We start from the raw sequence: 27,006 nt of genomic DNA, 5'->3' as shown, positions 1-27,006 counted from the left end.
ACACTCAGAAATGCAGTCGCACACCTTAGCTCATACTATTGATGGACATTGTTAGTAGTTGTCTGAGTGTTCTGCCACATTGAATGCACTTGGGCACGTAAATTATCCAGATATGATGCTGGCAGAATCCTTTGCAATTGGCGACTAATAACATTACAGATGTGCGCGATGAGTCATAAGTCTGGAAATACTGCATATCATGGCAGCACATTTAAGCCATGCTGGCAACTCACAATAGCACTAGCAACATGTGGTCTTGCATTGTTGTGTTGAAAACCAGCTCATGGGGAAACGTTGGAGAAATAAACATTCCACTGGTTCCACAACCAAATTGATGTAATGCCGATCTGGAATAAAGACTAGGGGCTACTGTGAATTATGCCCCCAAAGTCCATAATTCGAAGGGTAGGTCTAGTGTGACTTTCCCTTGTGAAGGTCTCTTCATGGCATTGCCAAAAGTGGGCTTGTTAGATTTGACGAAGGACATGTAGTGATCTATTCTGTACTACAAATGAAAATAACAAATATAGACCACAGCCACACCATGACTGATGCAATTTAGTATGTAATAAATCAAGTATGAAATTTACATGGTGAAGTTGAAGACCCAGGCAGGTCGCTAATAGACAAATAAGAAGAGAGGAAAACGCGACCAAATGCCAATTGTGCAAAAGTAGTGTCTTTATTATGTCAGGGAAGGTGAAAAACTGCGGCACAGCCACAAGTGAAAAAGCAAGATACAGGCAATCCAAGATACAATATATAATAGAAAAACCGTATAACCACTAGAGTTAATGCCAACCCATAATTAATGGGATGGTATACATTGTCCACCAGGATGGTATCCAATACAAAGTAACCAGACCACAGTGGATCCAATCGGTTACACATGCAATTGCACTTAGAGGATGAAATAGAAAATGAACCGCATAAAATTGGCAGACATACCTAGCAGACTAAAAACTCGGAGAGCACTGTGACCTGCGTCACCCGACGGCCGTTTCGGCGTCCAAGCCTTCGTCAGACATAATAAAGACACTACTTTTGCACAATTGGCATTTGGTCGCGTTTTCCTCTCTTCTTATTTTACAAATGAAAATAGACAACACATAGCAATCCTAAGGTGATAAACAGAGCCCACACAAACCTTCAGAAGCCATTTGCATGACATTGAACTACAAGCCACATTTCCAGCTACATGTGTTCCATTGACCTCACACCATGGTGCAGAGCAAAACTGCAATGGAGGCTGGAATGTGGTTCTATTCTCTTCTTTTGGACGTAATGATAGTAAGAGATGGATCTTGGGACTATACAAACAATTCCATGAAGACGCCTTCACAAAAGAACGTGAAAATATTCCAAGAGCCGATTTTCATCACATCAATGTCAAGCTGCATGTTGCTCATCTACTGTGAGCAGCCTTCATGGCCTAAATTACCATGGCCTGAAGCATTTCCAGACTTGTTTCCTATTGAGCACATCTGGAACGTCATTGGTTAGCTATTGCAATAGGTGATGCCGGCAGTGGATCTTGATGATTTGTGTTCCCAAGTGCATTCTGTGTGGCAGCACATTCCTCAGACTAAAATTAATAAACTAATTGATAGAGGGGGTAAGGCGAATGTATTTCATGACACACATACTTGATACTAAATAAGTCGAGATGTCTTGAAAATATTGTTTCCGTTTTTTCGTCATTTGCATATCAGTAACAAGTCTATCAATCCTGTGATTTTTTTGAAGATTCCATGATTTTTCTCATGTGATGTTGCAATGTCAATGTTAAACTGTGTGTGTATATAATTTATATACAGTACAGACCAAAAGTTTGGCCACACCTTCTCATTCAAAGAGTTTTCTTTATTTTCATGACTCTGGAAGTTGTAGATTCACATTGAAGGCATCAAAACTATGAATTCACACATGTGGAATGAAATAATTAACAAAAAAGTGTGCAACAACTGAAAATATGTCTTATATTTTAGGTTCTTCAAAGTAGCCACCTTTTGCTTTAATTACTGCTTTGCACACTCTTGGCATTCTCTTGATGAGCTTCAAGAGGTAGTCACCAGAAATGGATTTCACTTCACAGCTGTTCCCTGTCAGGTTTAATAAGTGGGATTTCTTGCATTTAAAATGGGGTTGGGACCATCAGTTGTGTTGTGCAGAAGTCTGGTGGATACACAGATGATAGTCCTACTGAATAGACTGTTAGCTGCTTTTTTCTTGCCATAATACAAATGCTAAGTAAAGAAAAACGAGTGGTCATCATTACTTTAAGAAATGAAGGTCATTCAGTCCGAAAAATTGGGAAAACTTTGAAAGTGCTCCCAAGTGCAGTGGCAAAAACCATCAAACACTACAAAGAAACTGGCTCACATTAGGGCCGCCACAGGAAAGGAAGGCCAAGAGTCACCTCTGCTGTGGAGGATAAGTTTATCCGAGTCACCAGCCTCAGAAATCGCAGGTTAACAGCAGCTCAGATTAGAGACCAGGTCAATGCCACAGAGAGTTCTAGCAGCAGACACATCTCTAGAACAACTGTTAAGAGGAGACTTTGTTCAGCAGGCTTTCATGGTAAAATAGCTGCTAGGAAACTAATGCTAAGGACAGGCAACAAGCAGAAGATACTTGTTTCGGCTACAGAACACAAGAAATGGACATTAGACCAGTGGAATTCTGTGCTTTGGTCTGATGAGTCCAAATTTGAGATCTTTGGATCCAACCACTGTGTCTTTGTGCGACGCAGAAAAGGTGAACGGATGGACTCTATATGCCTGTTTCCCACCGTGAAGCATGGAGGAGGAGGTGTGATGATGTGGGGGTGTTTTGCTGGTGACAATGTTGGGGATTTATTCAAAATTGAAGGCATACTGAACCAGCATGGCCACCACAGCATCTTGCAGCTGCATGCTATTCCATCCGGCTTGCGTTTAGTTGGACCATCATTTATTTTTCAACAGGACAATGACCCCATACACACCTCCAGGCTGTGTAAGGGCTATTTGAGTAAGAAGGAGAGTGATGGGGTGCTACACCAGACCTGAACACAATCGAGATGGCTTGGGGTGAGCTGGACCGCAGAGTGAAGGCAAAAAGGCCAAAAAGTGCTAAGCATCTCTGGGAATGCCTTCAAGACTGTTGGAAGACCATTTCTGGTGACTACCTCTTGAAGCTCATCAAGACAATGCCAAGAGTGTGCAAAGCAGTAATCAAAGCAAAAGGTGGCTACTTTGAAGAACCTAGAATATAAGACATATTTTCAGTTGTTTCACACTTTTGTGTTAATTCATAGTTTTGATGACTTCAATGTGAATCTACAATTTTCAGAGTCCTGAAAATAAAGAAAACTCTTTGAATGAGGTGTGTCCAAACGTTTGGTCTGTACTAATATATATAATGTGTGTTATACAGTGTGTCCACCCATATCCTGTCCACCGCCAATAACTTGAGAACGGTGGAAGCTATAGGAATAGAATAGAAGTGGTGTCTAGGTATAGTAAAGTAGTCATGCGCTACGCAATAAAACCACCTATAGCTCCACCTGGTGGAAAACAACGGAATTAGCATTATTATCTCGAAAACGGAACGAGATAGAGAATAAAGTGAACTAAAAAATTGTAGGGCATCATCAATTCAATACGAATCGACACCTTGCATACAGAAATACTATAATATGAAAACCATGACTCCCCCCCCCCCCCCAAACCTTGAATACTGGTCATGCATATGGCGCTCATTTAACTTTGATGCTCAAAGTGGCCACCGTCAGCTGCAATGCACATCTGGACTCTGGACAGCATACTGTATCTTGCTGCATGTTGTGCAATATGGTAGTTGACACGTTTGAACAAGCATCTATGATACATCGTCGTAGGTCCTGCAGGGTTGGTGGAGGGGTCGCATACACCTGCTTTTGATGTGAGATCACAGAAAAAAGTCCAATGGGGTCAGGTCAGGTGAGCGTGGGCCACTCCACACAGCCACCACACACAATGACTTGTAGGAAGGTCTCCATGAGAAATCGCTTCACATCCGCAGCCTTGTGAGTTTTGCACATTCTAATCATAGCATTTGTATGCAAGGTGTCGATTCGTATTGAATTGATGATGCCCTACAACTTTGTAATTCACTTTTTTTCTCTATCTCGTTCCGTTTTCAAGATAAAAATGCTAACTCTGTTGTTTTCCACCAGGTGGCGCTATAAGTGGTTTCATTGCGTAGCGCGTGGCTACTTTACTATACCTAGACACCACTTTTATTCCTATAGCTGCCACCGTTCTCAAGTTAATGGCGGTGGACAGGATAGGGGTGGACACACTGTATATTGCTGCTCAAAAAATTAAAGGGAACACTAAAATACCATTTTGTTGTTTGTATTCCCTTTATTTGTTTGAGCAGTATATATATATATATATATATATATATATATTTTATTTTTTTTAAACAGAGAACACTGCAGTAATTGCGCATTTCAAAATACATAATTTTATTACACACATATACTGACAATAATAAAACCGTACATGAACATTAAAAGATGAAGTGTAACAGTGTACAAAACACACATAGATGGGGAGGACAAAAATACCGGCTGAAACTCTGTTGCAGTAAAGTGATTGATGTAACAAACAGGAAGGGCCTACATAGGTCTGTCCTTCCTGCTAATACGAAGCAACAGATAGATGGACTGTAAAGCATATACCGCAAGGATGCCTCGTGTGTGTATATATATATATATATATATATATGAAAATGAAAAAAGCCTCCCAAAATACTGTGTCTTATTATAGACATAAGTGAGTGTTGGCTTAAAAGTGCATCCGTGCATCCAAACGGGTATGCCCTTAGTATACAGATCACCTAGATGATACAATTAAAGTGCTTAGTGCAAACAACAGGTTAATTATTGCTATGTTGCCCATAAAGTGAATATAGTCGCAGTGTCTGGTCAAAAAGGATATAGAAAAATACAATCACCATTTATATGAACCAGTATAGATTAGTATTACACCTCCAAATTGGACAAAAGGATGATAGCTGAGCAAAAATAGACCTACACATGTAAATCCACTGTCATTATTCAGTTTTACATTGTATGATCAACATTATGGCACATGTGGTCCAAATCACTCAGTCTAGCATAGCAAAATAATATTACCCATTGTGGATAGGTGTATCAGCTCAGTAGGACCTCCACCCCTGGCTTTTTTCATTTTCATATATATATATATATATATATATATATATATATATAATAAATATATATACAGTTAGGTCCAGAAATATTTGGACAGTGACACAATTTTCGCGAGTTGGGCTCTGCATGCCACCACATTGGATTTGAAATGAAACCTCTACAACAGAATTCAAGTGCAGATTGTAACGTTTAATTTGAAGGTTTGAACAAAAATATCTGATAGAAATTGTAGGAGTTGTACACATTTCTTTACAAACACTCCACATTTTAGAAGGTCAAAAGTAATTGGACAAATAAACCAAACCCAAACAAAATATTTTTATTTTCAATATTTTGTTGCGAATCCTTTGGAGGCAATCACTGCCTTAAGTCTGGAACCCATGGACATCACCAAACGCTGGGTTTCCTCCTTCTTAATGCTTTTCCAGGCCTTTACAGCCGCAGCCTTCAGGTCTTGCTTGTTTGTGGGTATTTCCGTCTTAAGTCTGGATTTGAGCAAGTGAAATGCATGCTCAATTGGGTTAAGATCTGGTGATTGACTTGGCTATTGCAGAATGTTCCACTTTTTTGCACTCATGAACTCCTGGGTAGCTTTGGCTGTATGCTTGGGGTCATTGTCCATCTGTACTATGAAGCGCCGTCCGATCAACTTTGCGGCATTTGGCTGAATCTGGGCTGAAAGTATATCCCGGTACACTTCAGAATTCATCCGGCTACTCTTGTCTGCTGTTATGTCATCAATAAACACAAGTGACCCAGTGCCATTGAAAGCCATGCATGCCCATGCCATCACGTTGCCTCCACCATGTTTTACAGAGGATGTGGTGTGCCTTGGATCATGTGCCGTTCCCTTTCTTCTCCAAACTTTTTTCTTCCCATCATTCTGGTACAGGTTGATCTTGGTCTCATCTGTCCATAGAATACTTTTCCAGAACTGAGCTGGCTTCATGAGGTGTTTTTCAGCAAATTTAACTCTGGCCTGTCTATTTTTGGAATTGATGAATGGTTTGCATCTAGATGTGAACCCTTTGTATTTACTTTCATGGAGTCTTCTCTTTACTGTTGACTTAGAGACAGATACACCTACTTCACTGAGAGTGTTCTGGACTTCAGTTGATGTTGTGAACGGGTTCTTCTTCACCAAAGAAAGTATGCGGCGATCATCCACCACTGTTGTCATCCGTGGACTCCCAGGCCTTTTTGAGTTCCCAAGCTCACCAGTCAATTCCTTTTTTCTCAGAATGTACCCGACTGTTGATTTTGCTACTCCAAGCATGTCTGCTATCTCTCTGATGGATTTTTTCTTTTTTTTTCAGCCTCAGGATGTTCTGCTTCACCTCAATTGAGAAATCCTTAGACCGCATGTTGTCTGGTCACAGCAACAGCTTCCAAATGCAAAACCACACACCTGTAATCAACCCCAGACCTTTTAACTACTTCATTGATTACAGGTTAACGAGGGAGACGCCTTCAGAGTTAATTGCAGCCCTTAGAGTCCCTTGTCCAATTACTTTTGGTCCCTTGAAAAAGAGGAGGCTATGCATTACAGAGCTATGATTCCTAAACCCTTTCTCCGATTTGGATGTGAAAACTCTCATATTGCAGGTGGGAGTGTGCACTTTCAACCCATATTATATATATAATTGTATTTCTGAACATGTTTTTGTAAACAGCTAAAATAACAAAACTTGTGTCACTGTCCAAATATTTCTGGACCTAACTGTATATATATACGAGGCATCCTTGCGGTATATGCTTTACAGTCCATCTATCTGTTGCTTCGTATTAGCAGGAATTACAGATCTATGTAGGCCCTTCCTGTTTGTTACATCAAGCACTTTACTGCAACAGAGTTTCAGCCGGTATTTTTGTCCTCCGCATCTATGTGTGTTTTGTACACTGTTACACTTCATCTTTTAATGTTCATGTACGGTTTTATTATTGTCAGTATATGTGTGTAATAAAATTATGTACTCTGAAATGCGCAATTACTCCGGTGTTCTCTTTGTTTAAAAACATAGTAGTGGAGTTAGCATATTATTTTTGATAATGCAAACCTGGATATATGTATTAATTGTCATATATATATATATATATATATATATATATATATATATATATATACAGTTGAAACCAGAAGTTTACTCACACTAGCTAAATTGACACATGTGCATGTTTTTCTCACTATATGACCAAATTGTTTATATTTGCCAAATGGCTTCTTCCTGGCAGAGTGGCCTTTCAGAACATGTTGATACAGTACTCGCTTAACTGTGAATATTGACATAATCTTACCATCTTCCGACAGCATCTTCATAAGGTCTTTTGCTTTTGTTCTTGGGTTATGCACATATCTGACCAAAGCACGTCCATCTCTGGTACACAGAACCTGTCTCCTTCCCGTCACGTCTCTACCAGGGCCTGCTTCAGTGACGTCTGCCCCGGTCACCAGGCGCCACTCTACTGTCACGTCTCCACCAGCGACTGCTCCAGTGACATCTGCCCCGGTCACCAGGCGCCACTCTACTGTCACGTCTCCACCAGCGACTGCTCCAGTGACATCTGCCTCGGTCATCAGGTGCCGCTCTGCTCACACTGCAGGCAGTGCTGGTGATGGGGAAGAGGTCGGTTCCAGTGGCTCTGGTGGGCGGAGTCACCGCACATTCACTAGGCTTGGTCTGGCTGGAACTTGCAGTACTGCTGACTGACTGTAGGGGTGTGTGCCTTCCAGCTACTATCAGCTCCTACTCCAGCCTATGGGAAGGCACCACACCCTTTTTATATCCCTCAGTGTGCTTGGATCTTTGCCAGCTATAGTCTTGTGTTGCTGTGAGCCACATCCTTCCTGGTACTGTGCACCTTGTTTTATGTCTCCTATGAACTCGGCTTTGTTTATTGATGCCCCTTCTGCCTGTTGTTTTGTATCTTGTTTGACATCTCGGTTTCTCTTCGGCCTGTTTTCTGGACATTCCCCCTGTCTTCCCATTTTGTACCTTGCTGACGTTCTGGTTTAGACTTTGCCTGGTGACTATCCCTGTCTCTGGAGTGCAGTCTACCTTAGGTAGGGAGTTGGCAAATATACCGTAAATAGTCTTGGTAATCCTAATTGACCTAAAACGGGAAACATTTATTCTGATTTCATTTCAGGTTAGATAGTGAGAAAAACATGCATATGTGTTTTTTTAGATAGTTTCTGCACACTCCTGGTTTCAACTGTATGTGTGTATATAATATATAGTTACTTGAAATGAATCGATTATTTTTATTCCTGCACTTATTTTTTTAGGCCATTTAGCTTACTATTGTAGGACAGTAGGATGTGTTTAGTTTTTACATTACCTTATAATGAGACGGGTGACTTTCTTACTCTCAGTCTATACCTTTGAAGATGAAAACTGCAGAAGCCATCCTCTCTAGCGACATTTATCTTTAGGTCTAGTTTAGTCAGGGACGGGAAGCAGATGAAATAACCAAGTGTAAAGTAATCTGTCGACTGGTGGAACATAGCTGTAAACATGATATAATTGTTAGTGACATGATCACAGCATTCTCCTGTGAGATCAGCCACTTTCTTTCACTTTTTGTTCTTTACCTAAATCTTCCAGAAATAACAAGATTTAACTTTATATTGTGTGATATTAAATATGAATTAACATCAGTTAACATTTATATCCATTTTAGGTGCAAGCATTTAACTAAAGTTAAAAAGAAAATCAGCAGAGTTCACTTTATATGTGATCTATGCTGTGAAGAGACGCTTCGTACTTTCCTATTTCTAAACTCTGTAATGTGATGGCTGGTAATGTCTGATATCGGAACTTACAATTCGTAAGACATTGTAGAAGATTGATTTTTTTTTTGCATACTCACAAGTCAACTCTGACATATTTCAGAGTTGTTTCAGTTCCTCACATGTCAGATATTTCCTCCATAATCATTATGCACCTTATGGGAAATGTATAGTAGAATTATTATATAAGATGTCAGCTCTTCCCGCTAGCTAATAGAGGTGCCCTTTCTGTGCCCTCTGTCATTAGTTGTATCAACCAGGAATCTAGTTGGGAATACCTCATTATATTTTGTAAATTAAACTAAATTAAAGTAGCCATAAATGTGTTCTATAGAAGAAATCATGTTATTTTTTCATGGATCTTATCTATCTAGACTTTTCAATGAAGGACTGAGTTGTATGTATGAGTAAAACTTATTAAAAAGAAGTTGTTTATCTCTATGCCGCTTTCATTCCTCATATCAGAAGACTGGGATTGTTAGACTTCTCTAAGGCGGGCTTTACACGTCGTTAGTGACGCACATCCGGCGTCGGTAGCGACATTGCAACGTGTAAATCCTAGGTGCGACGATGAACGAGCGCAGAAGCGTACAATATCGCTGATCTGCGTAACGTAGTTAATTTCCATAATATCAGTTCGGCCGCAGGTACGATGTTGTTTGTTGTTCCTGCAGCACCACACATCGCTGTGTGTAAGCCCGCAGGAACGACAAACATCTCCTTACCTGCGTCCACCGGCAATGCGGAAGGAAGAAAGTGGGCAGGATGTTATGCCCCGCTCATCTCCGCCCTTCCGCTTCTATTGGCCGGCCGCTTAGTGACGTCGCGGTGACGCCGAACGCCCCTCCCTCTTGAAGGAGGGATTGTTCGGCGGTCACCGCGACGTCGTCGACAAGGTATGTGCGTGTGAAGCTGCCTTAGCGATAATGTTCGCTACGGCAGCGATCACCAGATATCGCATGTGCGACGGGGGCAGGTACTATCGCGCTTGACATCGCTAGCCGATGCTAGCGATGTCGCAACGAGTAAAGTACCCCTAAGAGTTGTGTTATTTTAGGCCTACATACGTAATCCTGGTATTTTTTTGGCCCAGTGGTCTCGATCCATCAAATTCTATATTTTCTATGCATTATAACTGCAAAGACTGAAATATAGTTGATTATTCTCTTCCTTTTTAGCATGCGGAAATCGTCCGGTAAGCGATGATGTCAAATCACGCATTGTTGGTGGTAGAGATGCCCAACCTGGGTCCTGGCCATGGTTAGTCAGCGTCCAGCAACCTATAGATGAAGAGACCTTTCTACATCTGTGCGGAGGCTCAATCCTCAACACTCACTGGGTTTTGACAGCTGCCCACTGCTTCAAGAACCATGAAAACGAGTAAGAAACCTCTTCACTCTCTATGCAATAAATTCTTAGGGCATGCCTAGAATTTAGGCCTCATTCAGATGACCATTTTTCATATACGCGTTCTATCCAATTTTTTACAGATAGAACATGTACATATTATAATCTGTGGGGCTGTTCACATAGTCATAATATTTTTCTAGTCTGCCGTTGTTGATCCGAGTCACGGATCAAAATTAACTATACAGTAAAGTATAAGTCTATGGATCCATGAAAACCTCTACCAGCAAACAGATGTTACCAGTGTGCAGTCCATGTGCTATCTGTGATTAACATTGCAATGGATAGGAGAAGTTTTCTTATTTGTTTATTTTTTTCATCTGTGACCATCACTGATGGTAAAAACTGACACATGGACCAAACGCCGAGGAAATTTAGATCCAAAACACTGATGAAATATCGTTCTGTGTTTTTCAGCACCTGAAAAATTACGGGTATCTGAATGAGGCCTAGATGCTAAAGATTGGTTTAGGCTCCATTAATACAACATGGAGACTATATAGCAGTGCACTGAAACTCTGCAGTTGTTCACCATCTTGGTACGATATTGTAACCATACAGTAAATCCTTAAAGGGGTTGTCCGGCCTTCTGGTAAAAGTTTGCAGTCACTCACGCTCCCAGGATTGTCTGGTACTGCTGGCAAGAGCAGGAGTTCATGTGACGACAAATATGGGTTTTGCATGCTTCCGTCTACATTCCAACTAGACGTGCTCGGCCTCAGTTAATTTGTATTGAGCAAGGCTGAGTACCTCTAGTCATAATGTGACTGGAACTATGCAAATTGCAGTCACATAGTTAGAAGACTAGACTACCCCTTTAACTCAAAAATAAAACAAACTGACCAGCACCTCCAAATAAAAGCAAAGCAAGTGTGAACAAGTGCAAGCTGTTATGACTACATGATACAGAAACAAAACAATACAACAGCACTGTAAGTTTACAGACAGATACCATTTTTGGTTTCCACATTCCAAGTTACGAGGTACATAGGCTGCTACTGTTCTAGTACTAGTTGGAGTACTGCAGACAATCACAAGAGATCACTGTATCAATTGCTACAATATAATTTACCAAAGCAGATAATTTATGTATCTTTACGGTAGTACAGCAAATACAATTGAGCAACAACCATGATACATCAAAAATAACTGTCCTTCTGGGAATCTGCTCTCAACAGCTTCTGACACAGCATGACATCTGTAAATGCAGAAAACACAGGTTCATTGGTTGATGAAACAAACTAACAAGACAGATATTCTTTCAAATCCCAGTGGAGACTGTACAGTAAGAAAGAGTCAAATGGTATCAAAGGCAAGACTAGAGCTGACAGAAGCCGGCAGATGAATAACTAGGTCACAGAGGAAACTCTTGTACTGTAGCTGAGAGTCAGTGTATCTTTTGGTGGAAATTCTACCAGTCTTTTAAACTCATGGTTCACATTTCTGAACTTGTGTCTATAATAAGAATTTGTAATTATGTGGAAATAGAAGTACAGTACCAAATTACATATTAGCTATTTGCCCAATTCAGATCATTTATCAGATTTATGTATTTTATTGACATGGAAGAAGTATATGAGTTATTATTTAAAAAAAAGACCTTAAATGAGTTCTGTTCCTGGGCACAGTTTATTTAAAAAAACAAACAAAAAAAAACATGGTTTACTCACACTCCCCAGGTCCAGCACGGAGTCTCTGCCACTGCTCTTTGTATTGGCTGCAGGCCTGACATCACAGTGACAGCATGGCCAACGAGCTCAGTGATTGCCTGCTGTGCTGTAGATGTTGCGTCAATGCTAACGCCAATATCCGATACCAGGTAGCAGCAGCAGAGTCTCCGCAGTGGACCTGGGATGGGTGAATAACGGACTTTATTTGTTGTTTTCTTTAATAACCAACTATGGGATTTTCTGAAAAGAGACAACACCTTTAAATGTATTCCTGAACAATATAACATAGGAAGTGAAGAATAGTGACAGTTCCATTATCACTTCTCTACAGACCAAATCTATTGCAAATGTATCCTTGTTGTATACCAAAGCATAGTTTTTATAGCTACATGATGACTTCTATCTGTGTGACATAGGATCAGTGAAGAGCTAGAAGAACACAATGATAGTGAATATGGTTTCATTGCGACACTCAAGGTGTCATGGCCACAAAACAACCCTGCTGGATTTCTGTGCGACCACCTTAACTTTCATTAGTTGTGATTTTTAATGTTGGATTGCCTCCAGTCACAGTGTAGCTCTAGCTTTACTTTACTTTTTTTTTCAAAGTGCTAGTTTAGTATTTATCATTGTTTATGACCTTATGTCTTTATTTTCATTGTCTTAATTTCCATTGTTTTAGCTATGTCTATTCTTGGAGGCTGGTGTTTGGAGGCAATCAACTGTCAGTTTTTGGTCCAGAAATCGAGATCCGTGGCATATCACAAAAGATTGTACATGAGACTTATGACCCTGAAATAGAAAAAAATGATGTTGCTCTGCTGTCTGTGGATCGACCAATCATTTACAACAGATACATCCAACCGGCATGCCTTCCTCGACAGACGTCAGATGTCTCAGTCATGACTGATTGTTACATTGCAGGTTGGGGTGTGCTGGAAGAAGAAGGTATATCTCATACTTTATATATATGTTTTTTTATTTTTTCTTATTTATGAACACGAAATAACTAAGCACAAATGGTAATAAATAACCATGTCAATCAAGAGACAAAGATCATTACAAGTTTTAGAAAGAAATGTTTAATAAGAAGGTATTACAGATGTTCTTAGAGAAATGTGATAAAATAAATAAATAAAATAGTTTTAAATATTCAAAAATGTTATTTAGCAAAATGGTATACATTATCTAGTGCGCTCTGTCAAGATTTTAATGATGTCGTCTGTCATCTATATGAGTGTGCAACTCATCCTAGATTTCAGAGGATACACAGCAGGAAGGGCTGAGTGAAGAGCATGTGCTCAAAACAGACATTCTCCCTGACTGCACTAAAACTGTCAGGCTGACTGAGATGGATGTTCATTCTCAGCCCACTAAAGCCAGTTAGTTCACTATGCTCAGTGTCCTGTCTGGTTGACTGAATAGAGGAATGTGAGTTCAGGATGCCTGACAGGGCTCTGCTCTGATCTGACATCTGTCTCAAGCACATGTTCTTCATACAAGCATTTTCTTATGAAATCTAGGATAGGTTGCAAAATGTTTTAGATGGGATTTGCCATCTTTAAAATCCTGACACAGGGAACTAGACAGGCTCAGACTGCCCCATAGGAGAACAGGAGAATCCACCGGTGGGCACTCATGCAGTAGTATGTCACTTACCCCACAACATAAACAGTAGTTGGCACAATACACTTGTTTCACTATGTACAGACAAACCAAGCATCTCATCATTTATTTTACAAACTATCCAATATGTTACCGAATTATATAGAAGCACAGATAAATTTGTGAATGTAATATTTGCATTTAGTGTCAAGGTTGGGAATTTAGGGAAAACCTCAAATTGGGTTTTTCAGGGTCACAGAGACGGAGTTCAAATCGATCTGTGCAGATGTATGTATGAGGAACAATAACCACACAGAGACGTGTCTCTATTCGGGAGAAGCTCAATGGTCTTCTGATCCGTATATTATAAAATACACACAGTTATTCAGTTCAACATTGTCCCTGATTGGTCAAAGATAACCAGCAATGTCCATATAGTACGTCATCAGCCTGTTTCTGGCTTCCTAATACTAGCTTAAACCAAATACTTCTTTGTTAACACGTTGCTGAGCAAGAACGGGAAGTCAACCTCCCACATCTCACATCCCACATTTCACATGGTGAGAATTAACTGATTACAGATTCTCTCAGCATATTATAAATACCTCTTTGTTCATTGTTCATTTTGGCTTGATTATCTAGTTAACACATTCCTGTTCATACATCTTAAAGTTATAATGGCGTCTATGCAATTGTCATACAGACATACAGATACCGTATTTTTCGGACTATAAGATGCACTTTTTCCCCCCCAATGTTAGAGGAAAGTAGGGGGTGCGTCTTATGGTCTGAATATAGGGCTGTGGCCGGGAATGAGGGTGCTGCGGTGGAGTGGGTCATCGGCGGCACGAGCAAGCTGTAGCAGCGCCTGCCGTGACCACGTGGGCTCGCTCATTACATATGCATGCCCATCATCCTGCCCATCATCTCTCAGCGCTGAAGCCAGCACTGACAGGTGGGCGGAATGATGGGTGGGGGTGCGCATATTAAACAGCTGGCCGTGATCACCCCTGGCAACTACAGCCTGGAATGATCATGTGCGGCTGTATTCACTGCCTCCCGCGCATCATCATCAGCGCGGGGGGCAGTAAATAAGTACGGTACACTCACCCGTCACCATTCCCCTGCAGCACCGTGATCTCCTCCTGTCTGCAGGCTGATCTGTGTAGCGAGCGGTGAGCACAGAGATGACGTCATCCCTGTGTGCGCTCTCCACACACATCAGCCGGCAGACTGGAGGACATCGGGATGCTGCAGGGGAACGGCTCCACATAGGTCAGCGCCGGGGGCAGTGAATCAGTACACTCACCCGTCAACGTTCCCTTGCAACACCGAAATCTCCTCCTGTCTGCCGGCCAACTGATCTGTGTAGCAAGAGGTGAGCACAGCGATGATGTCATCGCTATGCGTGCTGCTAGTCACGCAGGTTAGCTGACCGGCAGACAGCAGGACGAGCGATGCTGCAGGGAACAGTGACAGCTCCACACAGATCAGCGGCGCTACTACCGCCACAGACAGGGGGAGGAGCGATGCTGCATGGAGCGAGAAAAGGTGAGTATAAACATTTATTTCTATGTGTGATACAGGATACATGCCATATAGCAGGATGGGGCCATATAGCAGGATGGGGCCATATAGCAGAATGGATGGGGGTATATAGCAGGATGGATGGGGGTATATAGCAGGATAAGGGCATATAGCAGGATGGCAGTATATAGCAGGATGGGGGTATATAGCAGGATAAGGGCATATACCAGGATGGCAGTATATATCAGGATGGGGAGCATATAGCAGGATGGCAGTATATAGCAGTATGGGGGTATATAGCAGGATGCCATTATATAGCAGGATAAGGGCATATACCAGGATGGGGTACATATACAAGGCAGGAGGATCATTACCAGGATGGGGTACCTTAGCAGAGAATTTGGGGACATTACCCCATAATAGTTTCAGCAGCAGATCCTCGCCCATTAACAGTGTGTCATGACCACATTTTTTGCTTAAAATTTTATTTTCCTATTTTCCTCCTCTAAAACCAGGGTGCGTCTTATGGTCCGGTGCGTCTTATAGTCCGAACAATACAGTAATTATGCAACGACATCTATACTTTGATTATACACACACAGATAATCTTATTACATCTGGACAAACGGCCTACAGCCCAGCAGGCCTACCCTCACAGCAGTAGATCAGTGGGCCCACATAGTCAATGTTACCAGTGGTCCCTTGCCGCTGTAGTCTGACACTGGAACTAGACAGAGCATACCTTTTTGCTAAATGCAGATATTTAGAAAAGAAAATGTGATATATAAGTATTATTTATTTTATATATTTATTTTAACTTTAAAAAATACGTGGATTAGGTGGGGGAAATAGGGAGTCCTGCTTCTGTGTTGGCTACATTTGTATGGTAAGGACATATCTAATGGCTGGTTATTAACATGATATTATAGTATATTATAATAATTTTTTTATTTTATAGAGTATCTCAACCTCCATATATATTTTGATATATAATGGCAGCTTAGTACTGACTAGCAGGGATGGGGGGGACACCATCTATTGGCCAGAGAAGAGTGACGCTTTCTCCTAAGGATCCCGCTTATCCATGCATACCGCGGACAGAGAATTGATTTTATTGGACGCTGTAGTGTCCATAATACGCTTGAGGTGGCAATGTAGGAAAAGAAATACTTGCTGCCATGTTTCTATTTAGATAATTGCTAGTGATGGTTAGTCTGGCTCTTTTTAGTGATTCGGTTCCCATGTTTCTGCTCACCAAAAAGAGCTAGCTCTTTCGTATCCTAAATGGTTCCCTATTAAATATGTGTTCACCACACATGTTTAAGATTATATTAATGCCGCCGAAACCACTCCCATGCGCTGCTAAACACCGCCCACTTACAACAGGCCAATTAAATTGTTGAGTGGGTGGAGTTTCATTCAGGTGGGTGGGGCTTTGTCCATTGAACACTGGACTTTTACACCCAGTGAGAGCCAGTAAGAGAATTTAGTGGGTCTGACTGGGGTGTGGCTCTTCTCAGGCACAGCAGGGAGACGGATCTTTGTTTCGGATCGTTCACGATCTACACGTCACTAATAACTGCTGCTAGTCCCAACGGCAGAACACCATAAGATCAATTTACTGTTAGGGACTATTATAGCAAAAAGAGATTCCCCAAACTGGTTAAACCCCTTTACATAAACTCCTTGTAGATAAAAACAGCATAGACGTAAGCAGAATTCTAAGAGCAGCCAGAACACGATTTAATGATCATTTTCACAGTTATACATTTCTTTCAGGGAAAGAGAAAATGTAACACTTGAATAGTGCCATAGGGATTATGCATACACTGATTAATATGAGACAAATCCTCCTTAATATGCAAACTCATGCTTTAGTAGTCAGTAATAAAGATGCAGAATATCTCCCCAAGCTCATTAAAATATACAGCAACGTCCTTTTCCTAAACTCACTATATCTTCTGTAAACATCATGCTTGCACCACTGCACTGAAATGGTGAGTTTAGGGGATTTTTATAGCCTCCTAAACCTTTTGCTGTTGAGATTCTTAACTACATTTGGTGATTTGTGTTAACAAGACAAGTGTTCTAAAAGAGACCATTTGGTAATGAGAATAGACAGGATAGCAGCCATCTATTGAGGCCATGTACATAACCATGGTTAATATAAGATGGTCATTATCAATGTATCAAATCCGCACACAGTCAGGATAGTCTTAACAGCCAGATAAGAAAAATTATTGTAGCACTATCCCCACAACAGAACATAAAGAATAAGCTAGCCTCATAGATCATGACTAAAGCCCACTTTACACGCTTCAATATATCTCACAATCCGTCGTTGGGGTCAAGTTGTAAGTGACGCACATCCGGCATCGTTTGTGAGGTATCTGCGTGTGACATCTACGTGCGATCAGGATTGAACGCAAAACCGTTGATCGCAAACACATCGTATCTTTGTCTAGAATTGAGCGTTTTGTTGCACGAACCTAGTCAATTGTAACGTGTGACATCCCTCATACGATTTTGGTGTCTGAGGCTATGTGCGCAGGTGTGCGCTCTGTACCGCAGCTTAAAAAAAGTCCGCTTCAGAGCGCAGCTGAAAAGCTGCGTTCTGAAGCGCCTCACAATGTCTGTCATTCACTAATCTCTGTCAGTCGGTCACTATCTCTGTCCCTCTCTCTCTGTCCATGTCAGTCTATCCCCCTCTCTCATATACTCACCGATCCCCGATCCCCGGCGCTGCACGGCGTTCACACTGCTCCGGCGGCTTTTACTGTTTTGAAAAAGCCAGCCGCCCATTAAACAATCTCGTATTCCCTGCTTTCCCCGCCCACCGGCGCCTATGATTGGTTACAGTGAGACACGCCCCCACGCTGAGTGACAGGTGTCACACTGCACCCAATCACAGCAGCCGGTGGGCGTGTCTATACTGTGTAGTGAAATAAATAATTAAATAATTTAAAAAAACGGCGTGCGGTCCCCCCCAATTTTAAAACCAGCCAGATAAAGCCATACGGCTGAAGGCTGGTATTCTCAGGATGGGGAGCTCCACGTTATGGGGAGCCCCCCAGCCTAACAATATCAGCCAACAGCCGCCCAGAATTGCCGCATACATTATATGCGACAGTTCTGGGACTGTACCCGGCTCTTCCCGATTTGCCCTGGTGCGTTGGCAAATCGGGGTAATAAGGAGTTATTGGCAGCTCATAGCTGCCAATAAGTCCTAGATTAATCATGTCAGGCGTCTATGAGACACCCTCCATGATTAATCTGTAAGTGACAGTAAATAAACACACACACCCGAAAAAATCCTTTATTACAAATAAAAAACACAAACATATACCCTGGTTAACCACTTTAATCATCCCCAAAAAGCCCTCCATGTCCGGCGTAATCCAGGATGCTCCAGCGTCGCATCCAGCGCTGCTGCATGGAGGTGACCGGAGCAGCAGAAGACACCGCCGCTCCTGTCACCTCCACGCAGCTAATGAAGACAGTCGCGCGATCAGCTGAGCTGTCACTGAGGTTACCCGCTGTCACTGGATCCAGCGGTGGATGCAGCGGTGGCCGCGGGTAACCTCAGTGACAGCTCAGCTGATCGCGCTACTCACCTCAGTTGCTGCGTGGAGGTGAGAGGAGCGGCGGTGAGTAGCGCGATCAGCTGAGCTGTCACTGAGGTTACCCGCGGCCACCGCTGCATCCACCACTGGATCCAGTGACAGCGGGTAACCTCAGTGACAGCTCAGCTGATCGCGCGGCTGTCTTCATTAGCTGCGTGGAGGTGACCGGAGCGGCTGTGTCTGCTGCAGCTCCGGTCACCTCCATGCAGCAGCGCTGGATGCGACGCTGGAGCATCCTGGATTACGCCGGACATGGAGGGCTTTTTGGGGATGATTAAAGTGGTTAACCAGGGTATATGTTTGTGTTTTTTATTTCTAATAAAGGATTTTTCGGGTGTGTGTGTTTATTTACTGTAATTTACAGGTTAATCATGGAGGGTGTCTCATAGACGCCTGACATGATTAATCTAGGACTTATTGGCAGCTATGGGCTGCCAATAACTCCTTATTACCCCGATTTGCCAACACACCAGGGCAAATCGGGAAGAGCCGGGTACAGTCCCAGAACTGTCGCATATAATGTATGCGGCAATTCTGGGCGGCTGCTGGCTGATATTGTTAGGCTGGGGGGCTCCCCATAACGTGGGGCTCCCCATCCTGAGAATACCAGCCTTCAGCCATATGGCTTTATCTGGCTGGTTTTAAAATGGGGGGGGACCGCACGCCGTTTTTTTAAATTATTTAATTATTTATTTCACTACACAGTATAGACACGCCCACCGGCTGCTGTGATTGGGTGCAGTGTGACACCTGTCACTCAGCGTGGGGGCGTGTCTCACTGTAACCAATCATAGGCGCCGGTGGGCGGGGAAAGCAGGGAATACGAGATTGTTTAATGAGCGGCCGGCTTTTTCAAAACAGTAAAAGCCGCCGGAGCAGTGTGAATGCCGTGCAGCGCCGCACCGGGGATCGGGGATCGGTGAGTATGAGAGAGGGCTGCTCAATTCAGTTACTCAGGAGTTTAGCGGTCACCGGTGAGTCCTTCACTGGTGACCGCTAATCAGGGCGCGACACAGACAGAGCCGCAGCATGACAATGAACTCGGGTGAAGTTCACCCGAGTTCATTCTGACAGTGCGGCTCTGTCTGCTGTCATCTGCCATTCACCTTTGCTACATGGCTGTCTGTGTCTGCTGTTAGCGGCCATGTAGCAGAGCTGAATGGCAGATGACATAGTAAAAACGCATCCCTATACACTACACACGCTTGGCAAGTCAATAAATAAAAAAAAAAAAAAAAAAGGTGCCCAATGCATACGTCACAGAACACATGATCTAAAGGATCGCACACAAAATTGATCAATTTAACATAGACTACTAACGCACGTGTGACAGCAAATGAACAACCTACGTGCAATCTCTTAAGATCCCGTATGCAACCTGGTCGTGTCACGTCGCAAATGCGATTGTACAACTAATTGCAACGTGTAAAGCAGGCTTAAGACATTGGAAAACCCTTAAACACATTGTACATGTTAAAGGGAATCTGTCAGCAGGTTTTTGTTTCCTCATCTGAGAGCAGTATGATGTAGGCAAGGAGATTCTGAATCCAACATTGTATCACTTAGATTACTGGGTGCAGCTATTCTGACACAATAAGAATTTTTATATTTAGCTATAGAGCAGAGCTAAGAGCTTCCCCGCCCACACCAGTCTCTCAATAGAGATTGTATATAGACTGTGAGGTGTCAATCAGAGGAGGGGGTGTGCCCGACTGCCCTTGGCATTACTTTGTAGTCAGAGTAATGATAAGAGTCCTGCTGCTTAAACAAACATAGCAAATAAACAACAGATTGGACTGTGACAAGACAGGCAATCCTGAATTTTCTGTATTAACCCTTGCAGGCTAGCTTCAGCTTACATAGCATAATCTGCTGACAGATTCCTTTTAAAGTGAGAAACCTCAATGTTCATAAATGCATTACTGATGGAAACAATTTTTTAAGATATGTAATAAAAATTAGTCTACCAGCACACATTAAAACCATTATACTGTATCTCTTTAGATAATAAAATGTACTAATACAGTCTGGGGTGATGTTAACGAAAAGTGTTTAAAGCGTAACCGTCATTTTAATTTTATAAATCAATCATACACATAGAAATAAGCTACTTTGTAATACATCTTACGGGAGGATTCTGCTTCTTTTTCCTCCTGGACTGATCTTTCAGTCTCAAAAGTCTCAATTTTCAGGTAAATTCTGTATTCAGTGAAGAGTAGACAGACTTTGTCATTAATGAGACAGGGGACAGCAGTTGGTGTTTATAAAGTTCTGTGGAGATCTGTAATGGTCATTTAAGAAAAACTTGTAGGAGAATGTTGTTACCTGCAAATAGCTCCTTCCCTTTCCATAGAATTGTATAAGCACTAAACGTCATCTCCCATCTCAGAAATCTGTCTTCACAGAATAAAGCTTTTATGGAATAAAGATTTTACAGATGTTACCCATGAATTGAGGGTGAAAGATCAGTCAAGGAGGAGAAAGAAGCAAATTTGTCAGATAAGATATATTATAAGTTGCTTATTTTCTTGTGTATTATTGATGTATTAAATGAAAATTAAAACAAAAGGTTACTCTTTAATACTCTTAGAGCCTGGAGTAATGTTAACAAAAAGGTCTTAAACGGTTGAGACTCCCTCTTTGAACCTGAACAGAGAAATGCACTTTAATAGCAGATCTCGCACTGTAAAGCCCGCTTTACACGCTGCAATGTATCTTACAATGTGTCGGCGGGGTCACTTCGTAAGTGACGCACATCCGGCATTGTAAGTACATTGCAGTGTGTGACAGGTACGTGCAATTGCAATTGAACGTTAAAACATTCATCACATACACATCGTACCTGTCTCTAGAATTGCACGTCAGATTGTTCATCGTACCCGGGGTAGCACACATTGCAGTGTGTGACACCCCGGGAACGATGAACAGATCTTACCTATGTCCTGCGGCTCCCGGCTCACAATGCGGAAGGAAGGAGGTGGGCGGGATGTTTACGTCCCGCTCAGCTCCGCCCCTCCGCTTCTATTGGCCGGCTGCCGCGTGACGTCGATGTGACGCCAAACGTCCCTCCCACTCCGGGAAGTGGACGTTCGCCGCCCACATCGAGGTGGTATGGAAGGTAAGTGTGTGTGATGGGGGGTTACTCGTATGTGCGGCACATTCAACAAAATTGAACATGCCACACATATGATGGGGGCGTTGCAAACGTGTAAAGCAGGCTTTAGACCCCGGCTTGTCCATTAAAGATCCTCTTAAGCATGACAAATAACTAATCCTATGATGCAGTAGTAACTTTCTGAATCATATGGACAGTTTAAAATGTAACCATTGTTTTAGATATTTTTACTTCATAAATGAATAGTACTTGTGAAAATAAGCAACTTTGTATTATATCTTATCAGACATATTTGTTTCTTTCTCCTCCTTGATTGATTTTTCACTTAAAATTTTCATTTCCAGGGTAAAATCTGTCTTCAGTGAATACAGATGTTTATAATACTGAGATAGGAGACGGCAGTTGCTACTGACAAGATTCTATTGTATAAAGGAGGGGCAGGGAGGAGCTGGAGGCAGAATTCCTCCTTACCACTCTGATCCTTTCTGCATAGAATCTTATAAAAACCAACTGCCGTCTCCTATCTTTGTAATATAAAAATCTGTATTCACTGAACATAGATTTTACCCAGGAATTGAGAAATTTAAGAATGAAACATCAGTGCAGAAGGAGAAAGAAACTAATTTGTCTGATAAGATATATTACAAAGTTGCTTATTTTCATGTGAACTATTGATTTAGACAAAACAAATTAAAACGATGATCACGCTTTGAATAGTAACTACTTATTATTGTTAAGACAACATAAGACATTTTGTGATATATCTTATGAGAGAAAAATGCCTTTTTCCCTACTTGTCAGTCAATTCTTGTCACCTGCACCCATCATTCACTCTCAAAAACTTCTCAAATCTGTCAACAAATCTGTCTGCAATGACAATCAGATTGAATCTGCTGCTATGAAAGTCTATGGAGATGTAGAGGCTTGGCAGAAATAAAAATAGAAATGTGCACGAAGAAATTCCAGGAAAAACTGCTAAAAATGCAGTATACCAGTGTTATAATAATGAACAGAAAGGGGACTCCCTTGTCCACGAGGTTAATATGCAATTAAATCTCACCCTCACTCAAATGAATAACAAATGGAGCCTATTGCTCCTAAGTAGTTTTGTATTTATATATATATTTTTATATATATATATATATATACTGATTTTTGTGTACTAGTAGCGGTAAAACAGAACTGTCTCCCGTAAGACCAAGCTAGGGACATCAGCAATCAGCACTCCAGCTGATGCCTAACCCTCAACAATCACTTTCTGCATCTCTATTGCAGAAATGAATACATTTATGGGTCTTAAAGAGGTTGTCCACTACTTTTCCATTGATGGCCTATCCTTAGGCTAGGTCATCAATATGTGATTGGGCAGGGTCTGACACCCAGCACCCCTGTCGATCAGCTGTTCTCGGTGCCAGTGACGGCAGCAGGCAGCTGGAGCTGACACATCAACTGATAGTGGCAGCGCCACTACACATCCATCTCCCATTCAAATCAATAGGAGGTGAATGTGGAGTACATGGTCGTGGCCACTATTAGAAAACGGAGCAGCTCCAGAACTGAGCATTTCCAGCTGTCTGCTGCCACCGTCGGCACCAAACACTGCAGACCCCAGCCGATCAGACATTGATGACCTATCAATGATAGACCATCAATGTAAAATTAGTGGACAACCCCTTTAAGTTTATGGTGTCCAATACCAAGAATTAAATATCTCATAATACTTGTTTTGCAGCCACTGAACCATCAGATATTCTTCAAGAAGCTCAGGTGCAGTTGATCCCTAATAAGCGTTGCAATAGCCCTTCATGGTATAACGGTGGAGTGGGCATCTACAACCTATGTGCAGGCTATGATAAAGGAGGCATTGACAGTTGCCAGGTAATCACACGTGATGGAATGTAGTCATTGCAATTTTGAAGATCTATATGTAAATTAACTTTAGACTTGTATTAATATATTGTCTGTTCTTCCCCTACAGGGTGATAGTGGGGGACCACTTATGTGCAAGGACCCAAATTTAAGGATATTTTCAGTGGTAGGAATTACCAGCTGGGGATCAGGCTGTGCACAAGCACGAAGCCCGGGGGTTTATTCATCTACCCAATACTTCCTCACCTGGATCTTGGAAAAAATAGAATCTGCCTCATCTAGCAGGCAACAAGTCTAAAAACAGGAATCGTACTGTACATCAATAACACCTTAAACATGGTTTCTTAAAAATAAATACATTTCTACACAAGTATTTTCTTGTATGGTTCAGTGTACTGTGGCAAGAGGCAAGGCTGTCAACTTCAGAAACAATGGAGCGCAAGCCAGAACCTAGCACATAGATAGACCATGTGCAAAGGACCACATATCTGGGCACCTGCTGACCTACACAAATAGATTGCAACTTCTTATTGTGTTTACACCAGATTTCTGGCATAAGAAATTTGATAAATCGGCCCCTATGTCTTCACATACCTACTCCACCCCAACACCCTACTGTGCAAAAGTTTTAGGCAGGTCTGGAAAAAATACTGCAAAGTAAGAACACTTTAAAAAATAGATGTTAATAGTTTATTTTTTATCAACAAAATGGAAAGTGCATGTGCAGAAGTCTTTTTGCTACAGAAATGTCTGCACAATTTCTGCATCTCGTGGCAGGGAATTCGCAGCCAAAAAGTAGATGCATTTTTGCCACATTTGATACATTTTTTTTTGTTGATTTTCCCCCATTCTTTAGCATGGGTAAAATTTGCATCAGAAACACAAAGAATTGACATGCTGGATATTTAAATCTTAAAGGAAAAAATAAGCATTGTGTGCATGTTATGTATGGTGAGCGTGTATGTACCTAAAAACACATGCACGCTCCTGTCAGAAGTATGCGGCTGTTCTGGAGATGTCAGACTCGTGCGAGTCTGCGATGACATCACACAGCACAGCCTGCCACTGTCTGAACATGAGCGTGCATGTACCTAGAAACACATGCACGCTCCTGTCAGAAGTGTGCGGCTGTGCTGGTAATGTCAGACTTGTGCGGGTCTGAGATGACATCATCTGGCACAGCCTGCTGCTGTCTGAATATTAGCGTGCATGTACCTAGAAACACATTCATGCTCCTGTCAAAAGTGTGTGTGGCTGTGCTGCTAGGTCAGACTCGCGGGAGTCCCTCGCAAGTGTGACTGCGGCCTAAGAAAATATTTAAATAAATAATAAAAAAAAAAAAAACGAAATGTGGTCCCCCCATTTTCATCCCCAGCCATTGTAACGCCAGCTGGGGGCTGGTATTCTCAGCCCGCAGCCGCCCGGTATTGTTGCATCTATTAGATGTGACAATCCCGGTGCGATACCGGCCCTTCCCGTTGGCCTGATGCGGTGCCAATCGGGGTAATGAGGGGTTAATAGCAGCATACAGCTGCTACTAAGCCCTAGGTCAGTGATGGCACAGGCGTTTATGAGATACCTGCCTCACACAAACCTCTAAGTGAATGTAAATAAGCACACACACAGAGAAAAATCCTTTATTTGGAATAAAGTACAAAACACATCCTCCTTCACCACTTTATTAAGCCTAAACACCCTGCAGCTTCGACGTAATCCACACGAGGTCCCACGAAGACACATCCAGCTCTGCTACATTTCAGAGCAAGCTGCCATAGAGAAGACTGCTAGCTCTGAGTATAGCCTATGACTGAGCCACGATGACTGTAGCAAAGACTGTCACAGGTTGGGGGCGCGTCAGCCTGCAACCAATCACAGATGACAGGACGGCCGGTGGGCGGGGAAAACACGGAAAGCTGTGTGTATGCGATGGACAGTACAGGAAGTGAATGCGCGACCCAGAAGCAGTGTGACGCCATGACACCGAGTCTCGGTAAGTATGAAACTCTCACTTATTTCTTCTTTTGTTTATTTTTGCTTTAATTGTTTTAGTGCACCCGGAATCCCGCGCCCGGGTCTGGCACGCAGAGAGCGTTTAAACCACGCGGATCCGGACTTTTACAGTTCGGATCCGCTCAGCCCTAGCCCTGATTTCATCAAAAGCAATATCACAAGAATTCTGGAGTAAATTGTTTTGTAAAGTGGCAACTCGGTGTTGCTCAAAAATGTTGCGACTTTTAGCATTTTTACATCAGTTTCTACAAGCTCTGCCAGAATGGGCTCAGTTAGGAAAGGAAAGTGGCATGGTAGAGGCATGACGCCACAGCCTGGATAGTTCATGACGAGTTTTGGTGTTCTCTATGCCATACATTTTTACTAGTCCCAGAATTGGGTAAGAGTTCTGGCATGGTGCATGGAGGTGTACTCCACTGGTCAGACACCCCTGATTGATTTACCTCACCCCATCATCAAGACTAGCGAGAAAACTATCGGCCTTGATGAATCGGGTCTATAGTGTCTATAACAAATAAACATGGTGCAAGTCATGAAAGATCCTTTTTTGACACAAAATGCACCACAATTCTGGCACATTTATCTTGATAGATCTTCCCTATGTTGTATATTTATGACTTCTTTTATGGAAGATTTATCCACAGGAGTGCCAGTTTTTCGTATTATAGATAATGTATTCTTTTTATTTCATTACCTTTATCATAAATTACTGTTAACACAAAGGTTGTGTTACAGGGAACCTGTGACCTGTAAAAACGCTATTATCCTGCAGATATGGGGTTCATCTGCAGGTTAATAGCGATGGAAACCTGCCCAGCGCCGACACTAAAGGCCCTGTTACATGCAATGACATATTAACGATATATCGCCGGGGTCACGGATTCCGTGACACACATCCGGCGTCGTTAGTGACGCCGTTGTGTGCAACAGCTCCGAGCGAGTGTTGACGATGGAAAATACTCACCTTATCGTCTATCATTGACACGTCGTTCATTTTCAAAAAATCGTTGATTGTAGAGGATGCAGGTTGTTCGTAGTTCCCGAGGCAGCACACATCGCTATGTGTGACACCCTTGTGCCCTTCAAATCGCTGCAGAAACACTGCGTAATGAATGCAGTGAAAAGCCGATTTCATGAACTCTGGATGCAGTTCCCAGCATAGACAGAGCGGGGGCTGCATCCAAAGC

The 27,006-nt window shown here is 42.2% G+C and overlaps 1 protein-coding gene across 1 annotated transcript in view; it reads left to right on the top strand.

The window, feature by feature from the left end:
* LOC142303750 (acrosin-like) overlaps positions 1 to 24,169 on the top strand; it is a 31,076-nt gene extending 6,907 nt beyond the window's left edge. Inside the window, exons 2-5 of the mRNA XM_075345438.1 lie at positions 10,172 to 10,373; positions 12,753 to 13,018; positions 23,673 to 23,818; positions 23,919 to 24,169. Coding sequence (XP_075201553.1) covers positions 10,172 to 10,373; positions 12,753 to 13,018; positions 23,673 to 23,818; positions 23,919 to 24,107 — 803 coding nt within the window. The 3' untranslated portion in view covers positions 24,108 to 24,169. The remainder of the gene's footprint in view (positions 1 to 10,171; positions 10,374 to 12,752; positions 13,019 to 23,672; positions 23,819 to 23,918) is intronic.
* The last annotated feature ends 2,837 nt before the right edge of the window (positions 24,170 to 27,006 follow it).

The sequence above is a fragment of the Anomaloglossus baeobatrachus genome, chromosome 4, assembly GCF_048569485.1.
Source record: "Anomaloglossus baeobatrachus isolate aAnoBae1 chromosome 4, aAnoBae1.hap1, whole genome shotgun sequence".
NCBI classification, from domain to species: domain Eukaryota; kingdom Metazoa; phylum Chordata; class Amphibia; order Anura; family Aromobatidae; genus Anomaloglossus; species Anomaloglossus baeobatrachus.
Note: the sequence above shows the minus strand (reverse complement) of the source record. Positions and strands in the feature narration are given on the sequence as shown.